Genomic DNA, 21,654 nt, shown 5'->3' with positions numbered 1-21,654 from the left:
GTGAGCACATTTTCCTTCCTCAATTCCTGTGGCTTCTCTCAAAGCATCACAAGTTGAACTTCCCCAATGTTACTATGATAAACCCAGGAGGCACAGTCACTCTGTCCCAAAACTTTTGGTATTGTTTGGAATATCTGATTTTAGGTAGAGTAACGGGGCTGGGAGGCCAGTTTAAGGACTTCTGAGTGAGAATATAATTTCTTTCAAAAGATTTAGGAATAAAGATGTTTGTGATGAGGTCAGTGTGCCATGCAATATTATTAAAGTCACTTATCGTTATTACAACAACAAAACTAAATTATGCTTACTGATATCTGCTGGTTCAGTGATACTCACAAGATCACAGTGGGAATCCATTCAGCCCATCATTCTGTACCAGCTCCTCAAATGAGCATTATTACCTCCTGCCAACTCCCCATTTCCTTGCACTTTATTCCTACCCAATGCATCAAATTGAACCTACCTTCACCACGCTTCCACAAAAAGCAGCAGGTGCACAATCTTTAACATCTTCTGGCAGAAATAGATAGATTTTTGAATACCAAGGAGATGAAAGAATATCAGGAACATTCAGGAATGAGAAGTTGAGGTTAAAATCAGATCAACCATGATGTTAATGAATAGCTCAAAGGGCCAAGTAACCTACTCTTCTTCCTTGTTTGTATCTCCTATGTTTGTAAGGAAGGGTACCATAGAGAGGAGGCAGCGTATTCCAGACTCTAACTGCTCACTGTTTGAAAAGGTTTTTCTTATACCACGTTTGCTTCTTTTTGAAATTTTTAATCTATTTCTGCTCCTCTGGTCTTACATCACATTAAATCTGCACCCTCTTAACGAACAGGAGCAGTTTTTCCTTATCTACTCTATTTAGCCCACTCGTGATTTTGAAAACTTCTATTACATCTCCTCCTAGCCTTTTTCTCTCCAAGGAGAACAATCACAACTTCTTCAATCTAGCCTCATATATGAAATTTCTCATACCGCATCAGACTCAATATCTGGTTTTGGAGGAGTTAAATGATCTCTGTCAGGGTATTGGTTAGAGAACATAAGTTGATTTGCACTCACTTAAAGAGGAAAAGGACCAGCCAAGGGATCTTGAGTATGATTATTATTCAGTGACTCCCAATGTACAGCACATGTTTCAGGGCATTAGTATGTTAGTTATCAACAAAAATGGCCATGAAGCTCTTTCATTGTTGTACAAAACCCAATACATTCACTCATGTACTTTTGGGAAGGAAATTTGCTAATGTTACCCGATTTAACCTCTACGTGATTCCAATTCCATACTGTGATGGCTTTATCTCTAAGTGCTTCCCAATATGATCCAGGAAGTTACTTGATGTTAGGAATGGGAAACAAGTTCCAACTTTGGCTGTGATGTCCCCACACAATGCCAGGTTTGTTTGGAAGCACTAGCTTTTGGGGCGCTGCAAGAGAACGAATAATGAATCATTACTGTGAAGACTTTTGTTGCTGAATAGTCTCCATAAGTTGTTATTTACTGCGCTTATTTGGCTGAATCCTCCACCTTTTGTTTTAAGTGAGACCACTTCCAGGTTTCTGACCATACTCTGCTTGTCAGACATCTTCCCAGAATTGGTCCATTATGAACAAGCTCCCAGATTTGCTGTCCAATTAAGGATGGTGGACAGGCTTTGTGGCAGCAGAGTCAATCAGAGGGCCTGGAGCCTTGACATTGTGACTATTGAACAGGGGAATACAAGGGCATCACCATCTGATAGCACCCCGCTAAACAGGTTAGGTATGTTGCACACACCACTATTCATATATTGAAATAGACAGCAAAAGGCTCTCAGAAATATCTCAGAATATCATTGTTGTTCATAGATTAGTATATATATCAGTTTCCACCTTTTACTTCTTGATCCTATCCCTGTACAGAATCCAATTGGGAAAGAACCCTAGTTTCTTTTGCAAAATAGGCAAACCATCAAATTAGCAAACCACCCAACCAACAAATGTGGCAGAGAAAAAAATCAAAAGTGGGTGAAAACAAGGTAGGGGTCTTAATCAAAATAGTGTTATTGGGAGAAATAATGCCCCTTCCCACTGCTATGTCCACCTATTTTGAAAAATTCAAGAATACCAGGGAATACCACATGCTCCCTCCCCAAAGACAAATAACTCAGCTCATTTTTGTAATGATCTAAATAGAAAATTAACAAATTACAAGTACTGACTACCAGGGACAGTGTCACAATAACAAAACTAAACAAAAATGTGGGGAAATAAGGGAAGGAACAAGAACCTATCTCTTCCAGGTGGTTATTGAATTCAAATTTCACCATCTGCTATAGTGGGGTCTCTGCATTACTAAGTCAGTGAATTGGAGGTGCCAGTGTTGGACTAGGGTGGACAAAGTTAAAAATCACACAATACCAGGTTAAAGTACAACAGGTTTATTTGGGAGCACTAGATTTCGGAGCACCGCTCCAACACCACCAGATGAAGGAACAGCACACCGAAAACTAGTGCTTCCAAAAAACATGTTGGACTATAACCTTGCATTGTGTGATTTTTAACTAAGTCAGTGCGATTACCATTACTCCTCCACCTCTCCAGGAGCCCATCTCTTTTTCCTTTTTTAAGTGGGATTTAAAATTGGGCCTTACGGCCATAGCAGCACAATGAGATCCCAAAATCTCAGCTTCAGGCTTTTATGACCTACCACTGAAGCAATTAGCACTTCGAATCCAGGCCTCCTGGCTCAGAGGCAGGGACACTACAGCTGAACCATAACACTCTCAGATGAACCCAGTTCTTATATACATAGTCCAATGAGTAAACCCCTCCATCAACTCAGGAACTACCTGTTCGAGCATGAAAGGGGAAATTCCTTCCTGTGATAGCCAGTGATTTCAGCTGTGCCCCACCAATGGTTGTGGCTGTGGTGGGGAGGGTGGGGAACAATAGGAACCCTGTGAGTCTCCCAGACAAGTCTCCAGCTGGCTGCCACCACTAGCTGCCAGGGGGCTTTGACCCTCAATAGAGGTCTCAGCCAACTCCAGGAAGAAAATGGCAGCATCACCCCCATAAACCCACAAATATACAGTCTAAATGGGATGGATTAGATACCCATCTCTAGGAAGATCAATCCCAAAACCGGAAAACCTGGGTGAGCTTCTGTCCCAAATCCCTGGCACTTTGTGCGTGGGATAAACTTAATTGTGATAGCCTTCTAGCAGATAGATTCCCCATACACAGTGGGTAAAAACAATGACTGCAGATGCTGGAAACCAGATTCTGGATTAGTGGTGCTGGAAGAGCAAAGCAGCATCTGAGGAGCAAAATCGACGTTTCGGGCAAAAGCACTTCATCAGGAATAAAGGCAGAGAGCCTGAAGGGTGGAGAGATAAGCTAGAGGAGGGTGGGGGTGGGGAGAAAGTAGCATAGAGTACAATAGGTGAGTGGGGAGGCGATGAAGGTGATAGGTTAAGGAGGAGGGTGGAGTGGATAGGTGGAAAAGAAGATAGGCAGGTAGGACAACCCATACACAGTACCTGATGTTAGAGATCTCACTACTAAAATGGAAGCCAGGACATCCGGGCTGTGTATCTAAGTCCAACTTTGGCTAGTGATGATGGAAAGTGAGGAATCAGGGAAGTTCAGTGTTTCTTCACGTACATTCTTACATTCGCTCTCTGATAGATGCTGCCTCATCTGATGGAGATTTTTTAGCATTTTATGTTGCATTTCTTCCTGTTCTTCACAGTCTGTCTGCAACCACAGGTTCCTATAATTGTCTTAAACTAGCTGCTCTTGAGATCAAAAGAGGAAGAATATCCACTAGCTTGATCTGATTAATTTTTACTTCTTATCTTCTCTGCCTGGCTTCATATGTCACACTGACTCGATGTCTCAACTCTGTTCCCATTCACCTCCCATAGAGAAATCTGGAGAGGACATTTCATTTCAGAAATCAACGTTTAACTTAAAATCTACAACACTAATTTTTAGGGAGGCGATGGCCTAGCTGTATTATCATTAGGCTATTAATCCAGACATTCAGCTAATGTTCTGGGGAACAGGGCTCAAATCCCACTGTGGCAGATGGTAGAATTTAAATTCAATAATAATCTGGAATTAAGAATCTACTGATGACCATGAAACACGAGACTCCAGATCCACAGCAATGTGGTTGACTCTTAACTGCCCTCTGAAATAGCCTTGCAAGCCCTACAGTTCAGAAGCAACTAAGGACTGACAATAAATGCAGGCCATTCAGCAACACTCATGTCCCACAAGTGATTTTAAAAACAATTCTAGGAATGACAAGGGAAGGAAGATGAGTGCTCAAAGAAGAGAAGCTCAGGAAAATAGTACTGAAACAATTCTGAAGTCAAACATTGAAAGGGAAATCCTCTTGTGACAAGCTCCTGACTAACTTCCTTTATGCTGCAGAAGTCAACAATTTATAGCGTCCTTTGTACTGAGGCCATGTGAGGTTTATCTAACATTTGAAGCAGTTTTAAAGTTTCACCCAGAACTGGGAGCTGCCAATCTCCAAAGCTTCTGTTCTGACACTGGGCAACATTGGTGCTGCAATAGACTGACAATGCCTCGACCCTTAAACCTTCTGATGCTCAAATCTCTCCATGCCCTTCTATTCCCCCCCATCTCCTCTAATCCTATAAACACCCACACTCCACCCTGAGATATCTGTGCTCCTCCAATTCTTCCCTCTTGATCATTTTGGATCTTAATTGTTACACCAGCAGTGGCCCGAGACTGCAGCTTGCTTGGGTGAAATTCCCTCCTTAATCCGCGCTCTCTCGTTTCAACTGGCTTTCTAAACTGTGCTCAGTTTTTGGTTACCTGTCCTAATATTGTCTTATGTGAGTCAGAATTAAAACATCCTTGATATTACTCAAGTGAAGAGCCTTGGCACATCTTTTTTCAGATTAGATTCCCTACAGTATAGAAACAGACCATTTGGCCTAACATATCCACACCAACCCTCCAAAGAGTAACCCACCCACCCAGACCCATTCCCTACCTACATTTTACCTCTGACTAATGCACCTAACACTATGGGCAATTTAGCATGGCTAATTCATCTGGCCTGCACATCTTTGGATTGTGGGAGGAAACCGGAGCACCTGGAGGAAACCCACGCAGACACGGGGAGAATGTGCAACTCCACACAGATCGAGGCATCAAACCCGGATCCCTGGTGCTGTGAGGCAGCAGTGCTAACCACTGAGCCACTGCATTAAAGATGCTGTATAAATTTAAGTTGTTGTCCTTATCATTGTGTTTCCTATCATAAAGGAGAACTTTTGCAGAACCATCTTCCAATTGGTTTTTAAAAAATTATATTTCCCAAAGCGTATTCTTAAAGGAATATTACTCTCATTTCAGACTTCGCACAATCTTAAACCATTGGCTATTCGGTGGTGAGACAGCTGCAGAGGTACCTGATACCGTGTGGAACCTTCCTTATGTGACCCGAGGCAGCCAGAATGCAAAACTCTTCAATCACGGCACAGTGTGTGGACATCTCACCTGCAACCCTCTCATCCTCATCTGATGTCCAGTATAAATCACAGTTTGCTGATCGGGAACAGGAATCTTAGTTGGTTTGATCCTTCTTGACACACACACACACACACTCCCCCACCCTGAGGCCAACTGTGGTACCCCAACTAAAACCAAGCAATGGAGCAAGAGACAGGAATCAAACCTGGCACCGTTTCTCTACATGGCTCAGTGCCTCTTGGTGTATTCTACTGCTGAGCCTTAGACAGAAGGTGAAGGTGAGGAAATTGTCCTATAGCCTGTTAGTGGAGCCAACAGGTGGCCTCATAATGGCAACCGTCCAGTGACCTGTCAATAGTGGGAGAGAGGAGAAGGCAATTCCTAGAAAAAATTTATTAAACAAGTAAATCTAGAAATTGCTAAATAACTGGACCTAAATAGTACACAACGGAAAGAATGCTCTTCTCTTCAGTTTGTCTGTATTTCTTTTCAATTAATTTTTGATCTTTAAAAGCATTTTTTCTTCTATTGTCCTTTCTGGCTTGCTGTCTGTTTTCCGTGATTCACTCTCTGACATTTCTCATTGTGTTTTAGTCTCCATTCTCTTGGCCCACTGTCCATCTCTTGAGTATCTGCTAAAACAGTCGTCCTCATGCCTTCTGTCTCACTTGTATTTGACTTTCTCGTCGTCTCTTTGACAGTCTGTCCCCGGCTTTCTCTCTTCTGGGGGTCCTCAGAGTTTGTTCACAGCGGGACCTGCCTTTATCTATCCTCACACAAAGCGCTCTAAGGCAGATGTGGACTGAGAGCCACAGCAGCTGAGCGTCTGCATGGGCGATAGAGCAAGCTTAAACTGTAGCAATGATGAAGAAAGTTGTTTCTGAAACAAAACAGAAATTAGAGAGAACGCCGCGGACTTTTCACAGGCTGAACAACCAAATTCCTTCAAACCAACAGCTGGATTAGGTTAACCTCACTGAACTTTGAAGAACGGCAGGGAGGGGGGCTAGAAACTAAAGCCCATCAGACATACCTCAGACCCATGGTCCAGCCCTCACTGGTTAGTTCGGCCATTTGGCCTCAACCGCTCCCCCACGATATCACAGACAGCAGACGGTGACTGTTGTCTTGCGCTTTACACAACTAAAACAGCAAGTGACCAACTGACAGTCTCACACAGAGACTGCTCCAATCTGAACAAAACTCTCGGAGAGGGGAGGGCGGAATAGTTGAGAAAGACGGAGAGAGAGAGAGAGAGGAAAGAACTACTAATGGAATGTACCAATCCCAGCCAACTAGAGGGCAGGCACTTAATCCCATTTAACCCGGGTAGTGAGAGCTTTCTTCAGTGGATTACTAAAAGACGCATAGTATTAGAGAGTTGGAGCTTGTGAATGGGATTACAGGATTGTACTAAAACCTCAAGGCTCTCCCACACAGTGAATGAACACTCTGTCTTGTTGCCCAGAAATTTTTCTCCATCACTTTCTCACACATCATCCATTCTTTTCTGTTTGTTGGATTGGTGCTGGAGAAATATGCTGTAAACTAAGACTGTGCATTAAACCTAGTCGGTTTTTTTCGCCTGCATGTCTGTGGGACACAACATTCTCTTTTCCTGAACCTATAATGAACGTGTTTTTTTTTTAAAGTACAATTAATGCTGATCAGTAGAATGTTTGTTTGTCTAGTCTCCATGTCTAGAACACATTTTCCAAGTTTGATTAAATATAATCTCGAACGGTTGTTCTTCAATGTTCTATTTCTAATTGGATTTTTGAAAGTTACACACAGGCAGTTGTCAGGGGAGGACTTGACGGTTAAGCCCTCCACAGTCAAATAGACTAGTGACATACACATGGAAACTGTCCATGCAAGGAGATACAGGCAGCTTGCCATTGCTGTTTGAATTGTAAGGGATGGGAACTGGAAAGGAAGCAGGTCGTTCAGCCCCTCAAACCTGCCCTGCTGTTCCAATATGATCCTGGTTGATTGTTTACCCGAATTCGAAATTCCTGCATGATCTCTGTATCTTTTGACTCATAGTTTAAAAGTCTGCTGATCTCTGTCCTCAAAATCCTCAGGGACCGAGCATCCACAGCTCTTGAAATAGAGAATTCCTCACACCCATAACTCCGAGTGAAAAATATTCTCATCTCAGTCCAAAATGGTTGACCACAATTCTGAGATTGACACCCTTAGTTCTAGACTCTCCAGCCACATTTTCTCACCATCTAGTCTGTCAAATTCCTTGCAATTTATGATTCAGTAAAGTGATCTCTCATTCTTACAACCTCTAGGGATTATAGCCTAGTCTATTCAATTTACTTCTCTATTCCATGAAACATTTGTAGTGAGCAGACAGAATCTTCAAGAGAGGCAGGGAGGTACTTTAAAATGTTACAAACAGGTGAACACAGCTAAATAGGTTCCCCTCTTCTAAACCCTTTGGTTGGTCACAACAAGGATTTTTAATTCTTTCCAGCACACAGATATATCATACTTCATTTAAAACTTAGGTACTAGATCTGGATTAAGGATCTAATTGTAAACCTTCCTTGAGTGAAAGAAAGAGAAAATTTATTATTTATTAATGCTGAGAAAAACGATAAAACAAACACACAGAAACATGGCTATAAAGTTTTACAAAGAGTTTAGTAAAATAGGAAGACAAAAAATGCAGTTTAAAAGTTCTTAGAATCCTTACGTTGTCAAAGTTGAACCTGAGACCATAGCTGTTGTATCAATGTCCTGTAACTGTTGCAAAATTTACAGAATCCTTGAGGTCTCAGTGAATGGACGTTTCTCTGATTTTTGTTTCTTCTGGTGTTAGCTTTTGAGGTGATGAGAAGGAAGCCTAGAGTGAGATTCTTCCTGTCCTTGCTGAAAGAGGAAGTCAATATGAGCAGAAGTGCTGTTGTTAGCAGTTTCCCAAGCAATCAGTGCTGGGAATAAGTCCTGAGAAGCTTAGGGGTCAGTGGGAAGAAAGGTGGGAAGATACAAAAGGCTGTATCATTGAGATGATAGCATGGGAGATAGCCTTACGGAAGACATGCGTTTTGGGGATTCAATGCTAAGTAATAAGTGAACTGAGTTAGCATTTGTTTCAAGGATCTTGGGAAGATATATTAACTAAAGAAAATAGTTTGCAATGAATGCACAACAGAAAGGAAGCTGATTACAGCTGTGCCAGCTGACCAAGAAGATAGAGATAGTGATGACTCTTCACTGAGATTTGAAAGTCTGTAACATTACTGCACAGTTCAAAAGATGACTCTTTCTTATACTTATAATGAGATTGTTCCCATAATTCTTCTATGATGCGATTTGGATTGTGTTTTATTTTCTTTTATGAAATAGACTTGTATGCTTTTATAGAATCATGGATCCTGACTTTTATAAAATCACAGATCCCAGCCCCTAAAGGATCATAGATCCCAACCCTTACAGATTCAGATCCCAGTCTTTAGAAGGGGATACAACTGGAGAAAACATTCCTGTCTTGAATAAATCTGGGCAGGCCTCAGTTGACCTGATTTCTCCAGTTTGTTGAAAACGTCAAGTCGATCTGATTAGATTTAATTTAGACAATACCATGTTGCTTGGGACAGCTGTGGGTAGATCTGTGCAGACTCAGATTGATCTGGGTATACTTACATCAATCTAACAAGTCCTGGGTTGATGTACACAATCCTGGGTAGATCTTGGAGAACCAGCAGTCAAGATTAATTTTAAACCACATCAAGTAATTTTAGGTAGATCTGGTCAGAACTGCATTGGTTTAGATCATTGAATCTTAGAATGGTCATCCCCTGATGACTCTACATGAGCATCTCGGCCATTCCTATTTTGCTGCTATAGCCCCTCCCCAGGCCTAAGAGTCTTTCATCTTCAAATTATGATCCAATCCACTTTTGGAAGCTATGAGAGAATCAGCCTGCACTACACTCTATGAGGCAATGCATTCCAGATCCTAAATTCTTGATGCAAGCTTTTCCTCATGTCATCTTTTCTTCTTTTGATAATCACTTCAAATGAGCATCCTCTGACCATAAGACCATAAGGCATAGGAGCAGAAGGAAGCCATTCAGCCCATTGAGTCTGCTCTGCCATTCAGTGAGATCATGGCTGATATGATAATCCTCAACTCTACTTTCCTTCCTTTTCCTCATTATCCTTGACTCCCTTACTGATTAAAAATCTACCTGTCTCAACCTTGAATATACTTTATGACCCAGCCTCTACAGCCCACTGTGGTAAAGGTATCTTCAACCTCTCCCTCCTACAAGCCAAAGTCCCCACCTACTTCAAGAAGACCACCATCATCCCAGGACCTAAGGAACCGGCACGGTGGGGCGGCACAGTGGCACAATGGTTAGCATTGCTGCCTCACAGTGCCAGGGACCCAGGTTCAATTCCTGCCTTGGGTGACTGACTGTGTGGAGTTTGCAAATTCTCCCAGTGTCTGCGTGGGTTTCCTCCGGGTGCTCCAATTTCCTCTCGCAATCCAAAGATGTGCAGGTTAGGTGAATTGGTCATGCTAAAATTGCCCATAGTCAGAAGTGAATATATGGAATGGGTCTGGGTGGGTTACTCTTCTGAGGGGCGGTATGCACTTGGTGGGCCGAAGGGCCTGTTTCCATACTGTAGGGAATCTAATCTAATATAATCTAAAAGCACATGCAATGTGCCTTAATGACTACTGCCCACTGGATCTGACCTCCATAATCATTACAGGGTGGGATTGGTCTTTGATGTTGGCTGCCTTTCCGTGGCAATGAGCGCTGGTCATGGCCCACATCAACTCCAGTCTCCCAGCCTGCCTCGATTCCATGCAATTTGTCTACTGATGTAACAGGTCCACAGTAGACACCATGTCCCTAGCCCTGCTGGACAACAACAACTCATGTTTATTGACTACAGCTCTGTCTTCAACACCATTATCCCATCCAGAATGATCTCAAAACTCCGATATCTAGGTGTTGGCTCTGCCCTCTGCAACTGGATTTTTGTCTTCCTGACCCATAGAACATAACCAGTGAAGAAAAGCAACTGCACATCCTCTATGATAACTCAACACTGGAACCCCCCAAAGACATATTCTTAGCCCCCTACTGTACTCCCTGAATACCCACGACAGGGTTGCCAAATTGCGAACAAATGCCATCTACAAGTTTGCTGATGACACCACTGTGGTAGGAAGGATATCAAATAAGGATGAGTCAGAATACAGAAAGGAGATAGCAGACTTGGTGATGTGGTGCAATGATAACAACCTCTCTTTCAATGTCAGCAAAACTAAAGAACTGACCATTGACTTCAGAAAGGAAGGAGGAGAATGAGCCCCCATCCATATCAATGGAGTGGAGATTGAGAGGATTGAGAGAGTTAAATTCCTAGGCATGACTAAAAACTGACAACCTGTCCTGGACTTGCCACATAGATGCAACGGTCAATAAGGCACAACAACACCTCTCCTTCCTCAGGCAGTTCAGGAAATTTGACATGTCCATAAGGACCATCACCAACTTTTACACAACAGCCTGGCATGACAACTGCTCTGCCTAGGACTGTAAGTAACTACAGAAGGCTATGTGCACAGCCCAGACCATCACAGATGCCAACCTCCCATCCATGGACTCCATTTACATGGCTCATTGCCACGGAAAGGCTTCCAACATCATCAAAGACCAATCCCATCCTGTAATGCCCTCCTACAACCTCTTCCATCAGGCAGAAGATACAGAAGCTTGAACACATGCACCAGCAGGTTCAGGGACAGCTTCTTCCCTGCCGTTATTAGACTGATGAATGGACTCTCTAACTTTAAATAATATTGATCTTGTTAATGTTGATCTTGACTTGCACACGTCCTGTGCAGTAAAAGGCCTCACTCTGTCCAAGTCTTTTTCACTCCATGATCTGTAGGTACTTGTTTACTATGATCATTTGGCACTGCTCACAAACAAAACTTTTCACTGTTCTTCAGATACGTGTGAAAATAAATCAAATCAAATCAATCAATGAGAATCACAGTCTCTGAGGGAAGAAATTCCTCCTCATCTCTGTCTTAAGTGGGTGACCCCTTATGAATATTCCCTCTGGTCTAGATTCTGCCATAGGGCAAACAACCTCTCAGCCTGTGAAATACTGTCATATCCCTGAAGAATCCTATAAGTTTCAATAGGGCATTTTCAAAGTATCCACCAACGGGGCAATTTCTCCCTATCTCCTTTGCCCAGAGCCCTCATGATTTTGAAAACTTTCATCAAACCTGTTCTCAACTTTGCCTTCTCCCAGAAACAAAACTCCAGCTGTTCAAGTCACTTGAAGCGTTCACAGAGCATTTTTCTGTATATTGTCTAATTTAAGTAGTTTTAATATTACACTGAGTTCTTCATCTCTTTATGCAACTGTTAGATTAAGGTGTTCAACACAGGACACAGTGAGGACATTGGTGAGTTTTAAGCAGATTGGCATTCTTCCCCAGCCTGAAAGCATACAATTAACCACAAAGAAGACATTCCAAAGAGATTTTGGCAAACTTTTTATTTAAATACAAAGGATTCCATATCATCAGCAGTTTCAGTTTAGCTGAGGGAAACCGCAACTCACCTTCTCCAAAATGCCTTCTCCTAAAAAGGCTTATGCTGTAACAAACACTGAATATACACAAGTGGTTCAGAGGCAGTGAGCTATCTGCTCTACCCGTTGCACTGCCTTGCTTTTATCCTCACTATTTTCTCAGTCAGTTTGTCCCCTGCCCTCACCATACCATCATGGCATGCTAGATTGGCATCACGTCCACAAGCAAACACTCCTTCCACCACCAATGCTCAGTGTACTATCTATATGCACGGCAGAAATTCACCCAAGATCCTTAGACAGCATCTTCCAAACTTTCAGCAGGAAGGACAATGACAGCATATATATATATGGGAACACAATCACCTGCAAGTTCCTCTCCAAATCACTTTGACTTGGAAATAAATCATGGTTCCTTCATGTCGCAGGATCAGAATCCTGGAATTCCTTCCCGAACAATATTGTGTGTCTACCTACAGCACATGGACTGCAGCGGTTCAACAAGGCACCTCACTCCCACCTTCTCAAGGGCAATCAGGGACAGGCAATAAATTGCTGGCCAGTCAGTGATGCTCACATCCCATGAGATCATTAAAAAATTGGTAGTGAAGACCTTAACTCCTCACTGTTCAACAGCTACTGCCAACTTTCCCAACTGGCAATAGAAGGCTGGAATGCCCTCCTCCATAAAGTAGTTCAGGCTGTGGTTGGGGTGGCGTGAGGGTTGTCACTGGAAAATTTCAGAGCTGATATTGATGCACTTCTGTTGGGCAGGGGTACTCATGGTCACAGGACCAAGGTACATAGATACAGTTAGGATTCAGGCCTGTCATGACCTGTGACGGAATTGGCTGAAAGAGTCGAATGTCCACATTGTTCCTATGTTTCACACTTCTTGAATGTCAGTAGAGTGTGTGTGTGTGTGTGTGTGTGTGTGTTTGCGCGTGCACACGTGTGTAGGCAGCTGGGGTGGTTGGAGTGAGATGGTCAGGAGATAGCTCCTAGCCCAGCTCTGTGATCCCTGAATAGGAATCTGAAACAGACGAATGAATGCTTTCAACCCCTCACCCCACTCCATCCACACACCACAAAGGCAGAATGGAAGCAGGACAGCAGGTTGCGAATATACTGGCATTGGGCAGTGATTTGGTTGTTAGCAAATTGTAGCTCCTCCATGCAGACAAACGATCATGGTGACCTCGCTGCTTTTTATGATTTGTTTTTAATATCTTCTGTTATAAAATGTTGCTGAGAGGGTACCTTCTTTTTTAATGCTGTCTCTCAGATACTAATCTCTTACAGCAGGATGATGCTCCTGCAAGAAAACCTAAGAAAAAGGAGCAGGAAAAGGCCATTCAGCCCATCTAGCCTACTCTGCTGATCTAAGGCTGATCTAATCTTGGACTTCAACTGCATTTTCCCACTAACTCCACATATCCTTCAATTCCCCATGAGGCCAAAATTGCCTGAAATTAGAAGGCCTTTCATTGGTCAGCCACCTTCAAGAGTTTGTCAAGCCTCTGTTATAGAATCATAGTCATAGAGATGTACAGCATGGAAACAGACCCTTCGGTCCAACTCGTCCATGCCGACCAGATATCCCATCCCAATCTAGTCCTACCTGCCAGCACCCATCCCATATCCCACCAAACCCTTCCTATTCATATACCCATCCATGTGCCTTTTTTAAAAATATATTTTTATTAAGAAAAAATAGATGTTTAAATATAACAACAAATACAGAACAATGCAATTCAAAACAGTACAAAAATAGTACAGAACTAAACCCAAATAATAAAAACAAATTCCCCAACCCACCCTCCTATACAAATGTATAAACATATACAGAGAAGTATAAAATTAAAAAAAAACCTAAACTAGCTATTTAACTAACTAAATAAATACCTACCAACAAACAAATAACTCAGCCCAGCCAAACAAAACACTCATACATTCACAATTCCTCCTCCCTGGATATTGGACTCATGAAACACAATAATTACGGCGATATAAAAGCCCTTGTTAGTGTGGCAGATAAATCTGTGTCCAGGTATTTCAAAAAGGGTTGCCATGTCTTGTAAAAATTCTCAGTTTTGTGGTGTACCATATTTGTGAGAAAATCCAGGGGAATATGCTCCATAACAATCTTCCGCCAACCCGACAGGCCTGGGGGGGTTTCTGATATCCAACCTAGCAAGATATTCTTCCTTGCACAGAATGTAAGAATATTGAAAAGTTTTGCCTTATGCGAGTCTGCAGGAAATACAATGGGTAGGCCCAAAAGGAGCGAAATAGGGTCCTTCTGCACCCCTACACCTAAAATCCTCTCCATTGCACCCACCACAGCACTCCAATATGTTTGAAGCCTGTCACAAGACCAAAGACAATGGGTAAGAGTACCTGTACAGACCTTGAAGATACCCTTGGTTTAAATTTTGACAAATGGTCTGAGGCTAAGTGGACCCTGTGGAGAATCTTCAACTGTAAAGCAGAGGTCCTATTGCAAATTGATATCTTCCTTGCATTCTCCCAAATATCCTCCCTTGCCTCTGAAGAAACTTCAACACCCAGCTCTCTTTCCCACATCTTGCAGAGTCAATCAGACTCATCGGAGGTGGCACCCCCCAATTGGTGATATAGAGTACTGACTCATAGCACCCCTTTTTCTATGTCAGATTTGTAGGGATCAGTCAAAAGTGTGGTCCTTTTTTTGAATAAAATCCCTAACTTGAAAAAAACGAAAGAGGTCTCTATTAGGTTACTCGTACTTCCATACGAACTGATCGAAGGACATCATTACATCTCCCTCAAATAAATCACCCATGCAAGATATACCCCTAGCTGCCCAATGTTTAAATCCTGAATCTATCATACCTGGTTGAAAACTTGGCATACCTACTAAAGGTGTAAACAAAGATGTTTCGCCAATATTACCTTCCCTCTGCCGAATTGCCCTCCATGCTTTAACAGTATTGACGACTATTGGGTTATAGCAATTTTCCTTAACTGTCCTCACCTTGTCCAAAAACAGCAAACTGGTAAGGGGGCACCTTGCCTGGGAGACTTTGATATCTAGCCACATTGAAAGAGGGTCCCCACAAACCCAATCACTTAGGTAGGTCAAAAGTGAGCTTAATTGGTAATTTTTAATGTCTGGAAGGTCGACTCCCCCCAATCTGTGAGGCAACTGCAGTTTGGCTAATTTAATGAGAGGCCGTTTACAGTGCCAGATAAAGGAGCTGAACCAACTGTTCAGTCTCCTGAGTGTTTGTTTATTGAAAATCAGGGGGAGCATCCGTATAGGGTATAGCACACGAGGGAGAATATTCATCTTAATAAGCGCTATCCGACCCAACCATGAGACTGGAAGTGCCTCCCATCTTTGGAGATCTTTTTTAATATTTTCAAATAATTGAGTAAAATTGGCTTTGAACAGCCAATCCAGGACTGGTGTAATGAATATGCCCAAATACACAACCCCCCTGTGACCACCTAAATGGGAATCTATAGTCACTCTCAAGAGCCAACTCTTTTGTAAAACCACCCATAGGCATAGCCTCTGATTTAGCAAAATTAATCTTATACCCTGAAAAAGCGTCAAACGCGTAAATGCATTGTATCAGGCAAGGCACAGACTGCTGGATTTGTCAAGAAAATTAGAACATCATCTGCATACAGTGAGATCTTATGTAATTTTGACCCCACTTTTGGAGCTGATATATTGAGATCCCCATGAACGGCCTCTGCCAACGGCTCAATCACCAACGTAAAAAGTAATGGTGAAAGGGGACAGCCCTGCCGGCTGCCCCTAGAAATATTAAAATTGCTTGATCGTACCCCATTGGTAATGACCGCAGCGAGAGGTACACTGTAGAGAACCTTTACCCATCTTATGAAAACTTCGCCCAGACCAAACCGGTCTAGAGTATAGAAAAGATACGGCCACTCAACTCGGTCAAATGCCTTCTCTGCATCTAAAGAAATCACCAATCCCTGTATTGACTGCTGTTGGCATGCTTGAATTACGTTAAGCAGCCTCCTAATGTTATTGGAGGATCTGCGACCCTTTATGAAGCCCGTCTGATCCTCTTTAATAATAGAAGGTAACACAGTCTCCAGCCTTAACGCAAGAGCCTTAGAAAGGATCTTAAAGTCCACATTTAAGAGCGAGATGGACCTGTATGAAGCACAGTCTTCCAGATCCTTCCCTTTTTTAAGGATAAGTGAAATATTGGCCTCTCTCAGAGATGGTGGGAGACAAACATGACTGTATGAATCATTAAACATATTCAGCATCGGGCCTGACAGTATACTTATAAATTCCTTATAGAATTCACTGGGAAGTCCATCAGGACTGGGTGCCTTTCCACTCTGAAGCTGCCTCACAGCTTCCTGCACTTCTTGCTCTGATAATGGGGCATTGAGAAAGGACTGTTGTTCAGGAGTCACACCCAGGAGCTTCAGATCTCTAAAAAAGGATTCCATTTTGGCCTGCCCCTCCTTACAATTCTCAGACTGATATAATTTAGAGTAGAATCTCTGGAATGCCACATTAATCTTTTTAGAATCACATGTTAGGTTCCCAGACCCTTCCCTAATCACTGTAATGGTTTGTGGGGCACTTCTCTTTCTGGCAAGGTATGCTAAGTATTTGCCTGACTTGTCACCATGCTCGTATAACCTTCGCTTTGCAAAAGCCAGCTCCTTCTTTGCCGTCTGTGTGAGCACAGAATTTAGTGCAGACTGCAGTGCCATAATCCCCTGTAGTTTGACCAACGAGGGTCTATCAAAATAGGCCTTCTCGGCTGCCTTCAACCGTGCTTCAAGGAGACATTGCTGCTCACCCTTCTGCCGCTTCCTACTTGTGAAATATGAAATAACTAACCCTCTGACATAAGCTTTGGCAGTTTCCAAGAGAACAGATGAGCTATCAACTGAGCCTATGTTGATGTCTAGGGATGCCCGAAATTCCCTAGAGAAATACTCCACAAACTTGCTGTCCATGAGAATAAAGGGGCCCATTCGCCAGTACCTTGAATCCACTGTAACATCCTTAATTTTAACCATGAGGTACATTGGAGCATGATCAGAAATCGCAATATTACCAATCATACAGGATGCCACCAGATCCAGGGTTACCGCAGGGGTCAGAAAAAAATCAATCCTCGTGTTACATCTGTGCGGATTGGAGAAAAATGTGAAATCCCTACCTGTAGGGTGGAGACACTTCCAGACGTTCACCAATCCTAATTCCCCACACAAACCCAATAACTGTTTAGTTTGTGCTGAGGGTATCGAGGGACCTTTAGGCAACCTGTCTACTGTGGGGTCCATGAGGCAGTTAAAATCTCCCCCTAAAATGATGTGCCGAGACTTGACACTTATCAGTTTAGAAAAAGCATCTACCAAGAATTTAAGAGGATGAGCTGGGGGACAATAAACATTTAAAATACCATATTCTTCCCCATTTATCAAGGCTTTAAGAATTACAAACCTCCCATATGTGTCTTTAACATATTCCAACAATCTAAATGAGAGATTTTTCCTAACCAATATAGCCACTCCCCTACTTCTAGTATTAAATGATGAAAAATAAACTCAGTCAAAGCCATTCTGCTGTAATTTCAGATGCTCCTTGTCATCCAAATGTGTCTCCTGTAACAAAGTAATATCCACCTTCTCCTTTCTAAGACTCAAGAGTACCTTCTTCCTCTTAATTGGTGAATGACTTCCCTTGATATTCCAGGTACACCATTTAATCAAATCATTAGCCATAATCTTCTGCAATTACATTTAAATTCCAGAGAGGAGGAACCCGAACCACAAATTGCTGAGCCTTAGTGTCACATGATCCACCAAATATAAAAACTACATAAACTAAAACCACTACATTTAACAAACATACAAAATTATTAAAAATAAAAACCAACAAAAAACAGAAAACAAACCAACATATAAAGCACCAATAGCGCTGAGTAGAGGAACTCACCCCCTGCCCGGAGGGGGCAACTACCCATCCCGAACTGCCCATAAATAGGCATCTAACCATCTCAACCACCTTCACTTCTCCCAGCTAAAGCCGCATCACAAGCACAAGCTAAAAAGAATAAACACCCCTTAGAATATCAATATGAATTTTTTAAAAATTCTTTTTTTTAGAAAAGGGGAATAAATACCCCACCCATCCTTTGGTATGTCCTAACTTAGAAATTTAAAATGTACATCTTAACCACCGCCAGACATAGTTTGAACCAAATTATTATCAGTAGAGGTAAAAAAAAGGGGAAAAACAAAGCTCCAACCGAATTTCCTCCATTTCTTCTACAGAATTATAAACGCATACCCAAGCAACAATATTTATACATACTACAATTGTTTAACTTAGGTTACTTTGTCCACAAAGTCTCTTGCCTTCTCCGATGTGTCAAAGAGATGCATGGATCCATCTAAGGTGATCCGAAGCACTGCCGGATATCTGCCGGAGTACTGAATCCCAAGTTCCTTCAATCTTCTCTTGACACCATCATATGATTTTCGTTTCTAGATCACCACCGCTGAAAAGTCCTGAAAACACATGATCTTAGACCCATCATAAATTAGGGCCTTTGGATCCTTCCCCTGGAGTCTGGAAGCCTCCATGACTCTTTCCTTATCCCGGTAATGATGGAACCACACTAGGAAAGGACGAGGGCGTTGACCCAGACCCAACCTCTGTGCTGCGACCCGGTGAGCCCTCTCTCTCTTCAATCCTCTCATGTCAGTCTCCAAGTCAAGGAATTTCGGAAGCCAATCTTCAACAAATTCCGCAGGCCGCTCACCTTCCTTACCCTCAGGCAGACCGATGATCCGAATAATTTTTCTCCTGCTCCTGTTTTCAAGATCATCCACTTGGTCACGCAAATTACGAACCTGCATCTTCAGGGCTTGGATGTCTTCCTTGAATGAACTGGCATCAGCTTCCACCACTGTGACCCTGTGCTCCACCTCATTCATCCTCCTCTCCAGGTCTCCCAGCTGCTGCTCACGCTTCTGCAGCATAAGAGAGACTGGAGCCAGATTCTCTTCAATCTGTTTCCCCAACATCTCGCGAGATTTCGAGAGCTGGTTCACCAGGTCCTAGAGAGTAATCTGCTCTGAGGCTGCTGCAGGCCCGGTCTCAGATGCTCCTCCTCCCTTTTTAGGCATTTCTGAACAGCAGAAAATACAGGTAAGTCAATTTTTAAATGTTTCTTGGGGCTCTACAATCTTTCCAACACTCCAAGGAATCCTGATGACCTGGGTTGGGTGGGTTAAAGGACCGTCCTGCTCCTGCTGTGATGCGAAGCTCTGCAGTGTGATCTTCTCAGATCACCGCCATCTTAGATCCCCCATCCAGGTGCCTTTTAAATGTTGAAATTGTACCAGCCTCCACCACTTCCTCTGGCAGCCCATTCCACACACGCACCACTCTGCGTGAAAAAGTTGCTCCTTAGGTCTCTTTTACATTTTTCCCCTCTCACCCTAAACCTATGCCCTCCACCACCCAGGAAAAAGATGTTATATATTTACCTTATCCATGCCTCTCATGATTTTATAAACCTCTATAACGTCACCCCTCAGCCTCTGATGCTCCAGGGAAAACAGCCCCAGCCTATTTAACTGTCCCTATAGCTCAAATCCCCCAACCCTGGCAACAGTCTTGTGAATCTTTTCTGAACCCTTTCAAGTTTCACGACATTCTTCCGATACAAAGGAGACCAGAATTGCATGCAATATTCCAACAGTGGCCTAACCTATGTCCTGTACAGCTGCAACATGACCTCCCAACTTCTGTACTCAATACTCTGACCAATAAAGAAAAGCATACCAAACGCCTTCTTCAATATCCTATCTACCTGTGACTCTACTTTCATGGAGCTATGAACCTGCACTCCAAAGTCTCTTTGTTCAGCAATGCTCCCTCGGACCTTATCATTAAGTGTGTATGTTCTGCTAAGATTTGCTTTCCCAAAATGCAGCACCTCGCATTTATCTAAATTAAACTCCATCTACCGCTCCTCAGCTCATTGGTCCATCTGATCAAGATCCCATTGTAATCTGAAGTAACCTTCTCCGCTGTCCACAACACCTCCAATTTTGGTGTCATCTGCAAACTTACTAACTATACCTCCTGTGTTCATATCCAAATCATTTATATAAACGATGAACCCAACACCGATCCTTGTGGCACTCCACTGGTTACAGGCCTCCAGTTTGAAAAACAATCCTCCACCACCACCCTCTGTCTTTTACCTTTGAGCCAGTTCTGTATCCAAATGGCTAGTTCTCCCTGTATTCCATGAGATCTAACTTTGCTAATCAGTCTACCATGGGGAACCTTGTCGAATGCCTTACTGAAGTCCATATAGATCACATCTACTGCTCTGCCCACATCAATCCTCTTTGTTACTTCTTCAAAAAACTCAATCAAGTTTGAGACATGATTTCCCAAGCACAAAACCATGTTGACTATCCCTAATCAGTCATTGCTTTTCCAAATACATGTACATCCTGTCCCTCAGGATTCCCTCCAACAACTTGCCCACCACTGACATCAGGCTCACTGGTCTATAGTTCCCTGGCTTGTCCTTACCACATTTCTTAAACATTGGCACCACGTTAGCCAACCTCCAGTCGTCCGACACCTCACCTGTGACTATCAATAATACAAATGCCTCAGCAAGAGGCCCAGCAATCAGTTCCCTGGCTTTCCAGAGTTCTAGGATCCATCTGATCAGGTCCACGGGATTTATCCACTTTTGTGCTTAGCAAGACATCCAGCACATCCTCCTCTGTAATATGAACATTTTTCAAGCTATCACCATCTATTTCCCTACATTCTATATCTTCCATATCCTTTTCCACAGTAAATACTGATGCAAAATAATCATTTAGCATCTTCCCTGTCTCCTGTGGCTCCACATAAAGGCCACCTTGCCGATCTTTGAGGGGCTCTATTCTCTTCCTAGTTACCCTTTTGTCCTTAATATATTTGTAAAAACCCTTTTTGCCCTCCTGATTTCCCTCTTAAGTATACTCCTATCTCCTTTATATTCTTCTAAGGATTCACTCGATCTATTCTGTCTATACCAGACATATGCTTCCTTCTTTTTCTTAACCAAACCCACAATTTCTTTAGTCATCCAGCATTCCCAATACCTACCAGCCTTTTCTTTCACACTAACTGGAATATACTGTCTCTGGAATCTTGTTATCTCATTTCTGAAGGCTTCCCATTTTCCAACTGTCCCTTTACCTGTGAACATCTGTCCCCAATCAGCTTTTGAGATTTCTTGCCTGATACCGTCAAAATTAACCTTTCTCCAGTTTAGAACTTCAACTTTTAGATCTGGTCTATCCTTTTCCATCAATATTTTAAAACTAATAGAATTATTGTCGCTGGCCCGAAAGTGCTCCCCTACTAACACCTGTCACCTGCTCTGCCTTATTTCCCAAGAGTAGTTCAAGTTTTGCACATTCTCTAGTAGGTACATCCACATACTGAATCAGAAAAGTTTCTTGTACACACTTAACAAATTCCTCTCC

The 21,654-nt window shown here is 42.6% G+C and overlaps 1 protein-coding gene across 6 annotated transcripts in view; it reads right to left on the bottom strand.

Annotated features, from left to right (window-relative positions):
• Positions 1-21,654, bottom strand: part of LOC140469301 (SH2 domain-containing protein 3C-like) — a 185,110-nt gene that overhangs the window by 89,119 nt on the left and 74,337 nt on the right. Inside the window, exon 1 of one of the 6 annotated variants that reach the window (XM_072565670.1) lies at positions 6,539-6,733. The exons of the other annotated variants lie outside the window; for them this stretch is intronic. Within the exon in view, the coding sequence (XP_072421771.1) occupies positions 6,539-6,579 (41 nt within the window). The 5' untranslated portion in view covers positions 6,580-6,733. Of the gene's footprint in view, positions 1-6,538; positions 6,734-21,654 lie in introns of those variants that run through there. 6 annotated transcript variants of the gene reach the window in all.

The sequence above is a fragment of the Chiloscyllium punctatum genome, chromosome 49 (assembly GCF_047496795.1).
Source record: "Chiloscyllium punctatum isolate Juve2018m chromosome 49, sChiPun1.3, whole genome shotgun sequence".
Classification (NCBI taxonomy): domain Eukaryota; kingdom Metazoa; phylum Chordata; class Chondrichthyes; order Orectolobiformes; family Hemiscylliidae; genus Chiloscyllium; species Chiloscyllium punctatum.
The sequence above is the reverse complement of the archived record's forward strand: the minus strand, read 5'-3'. Positions and strand labels throughout refer to the sequence as shown.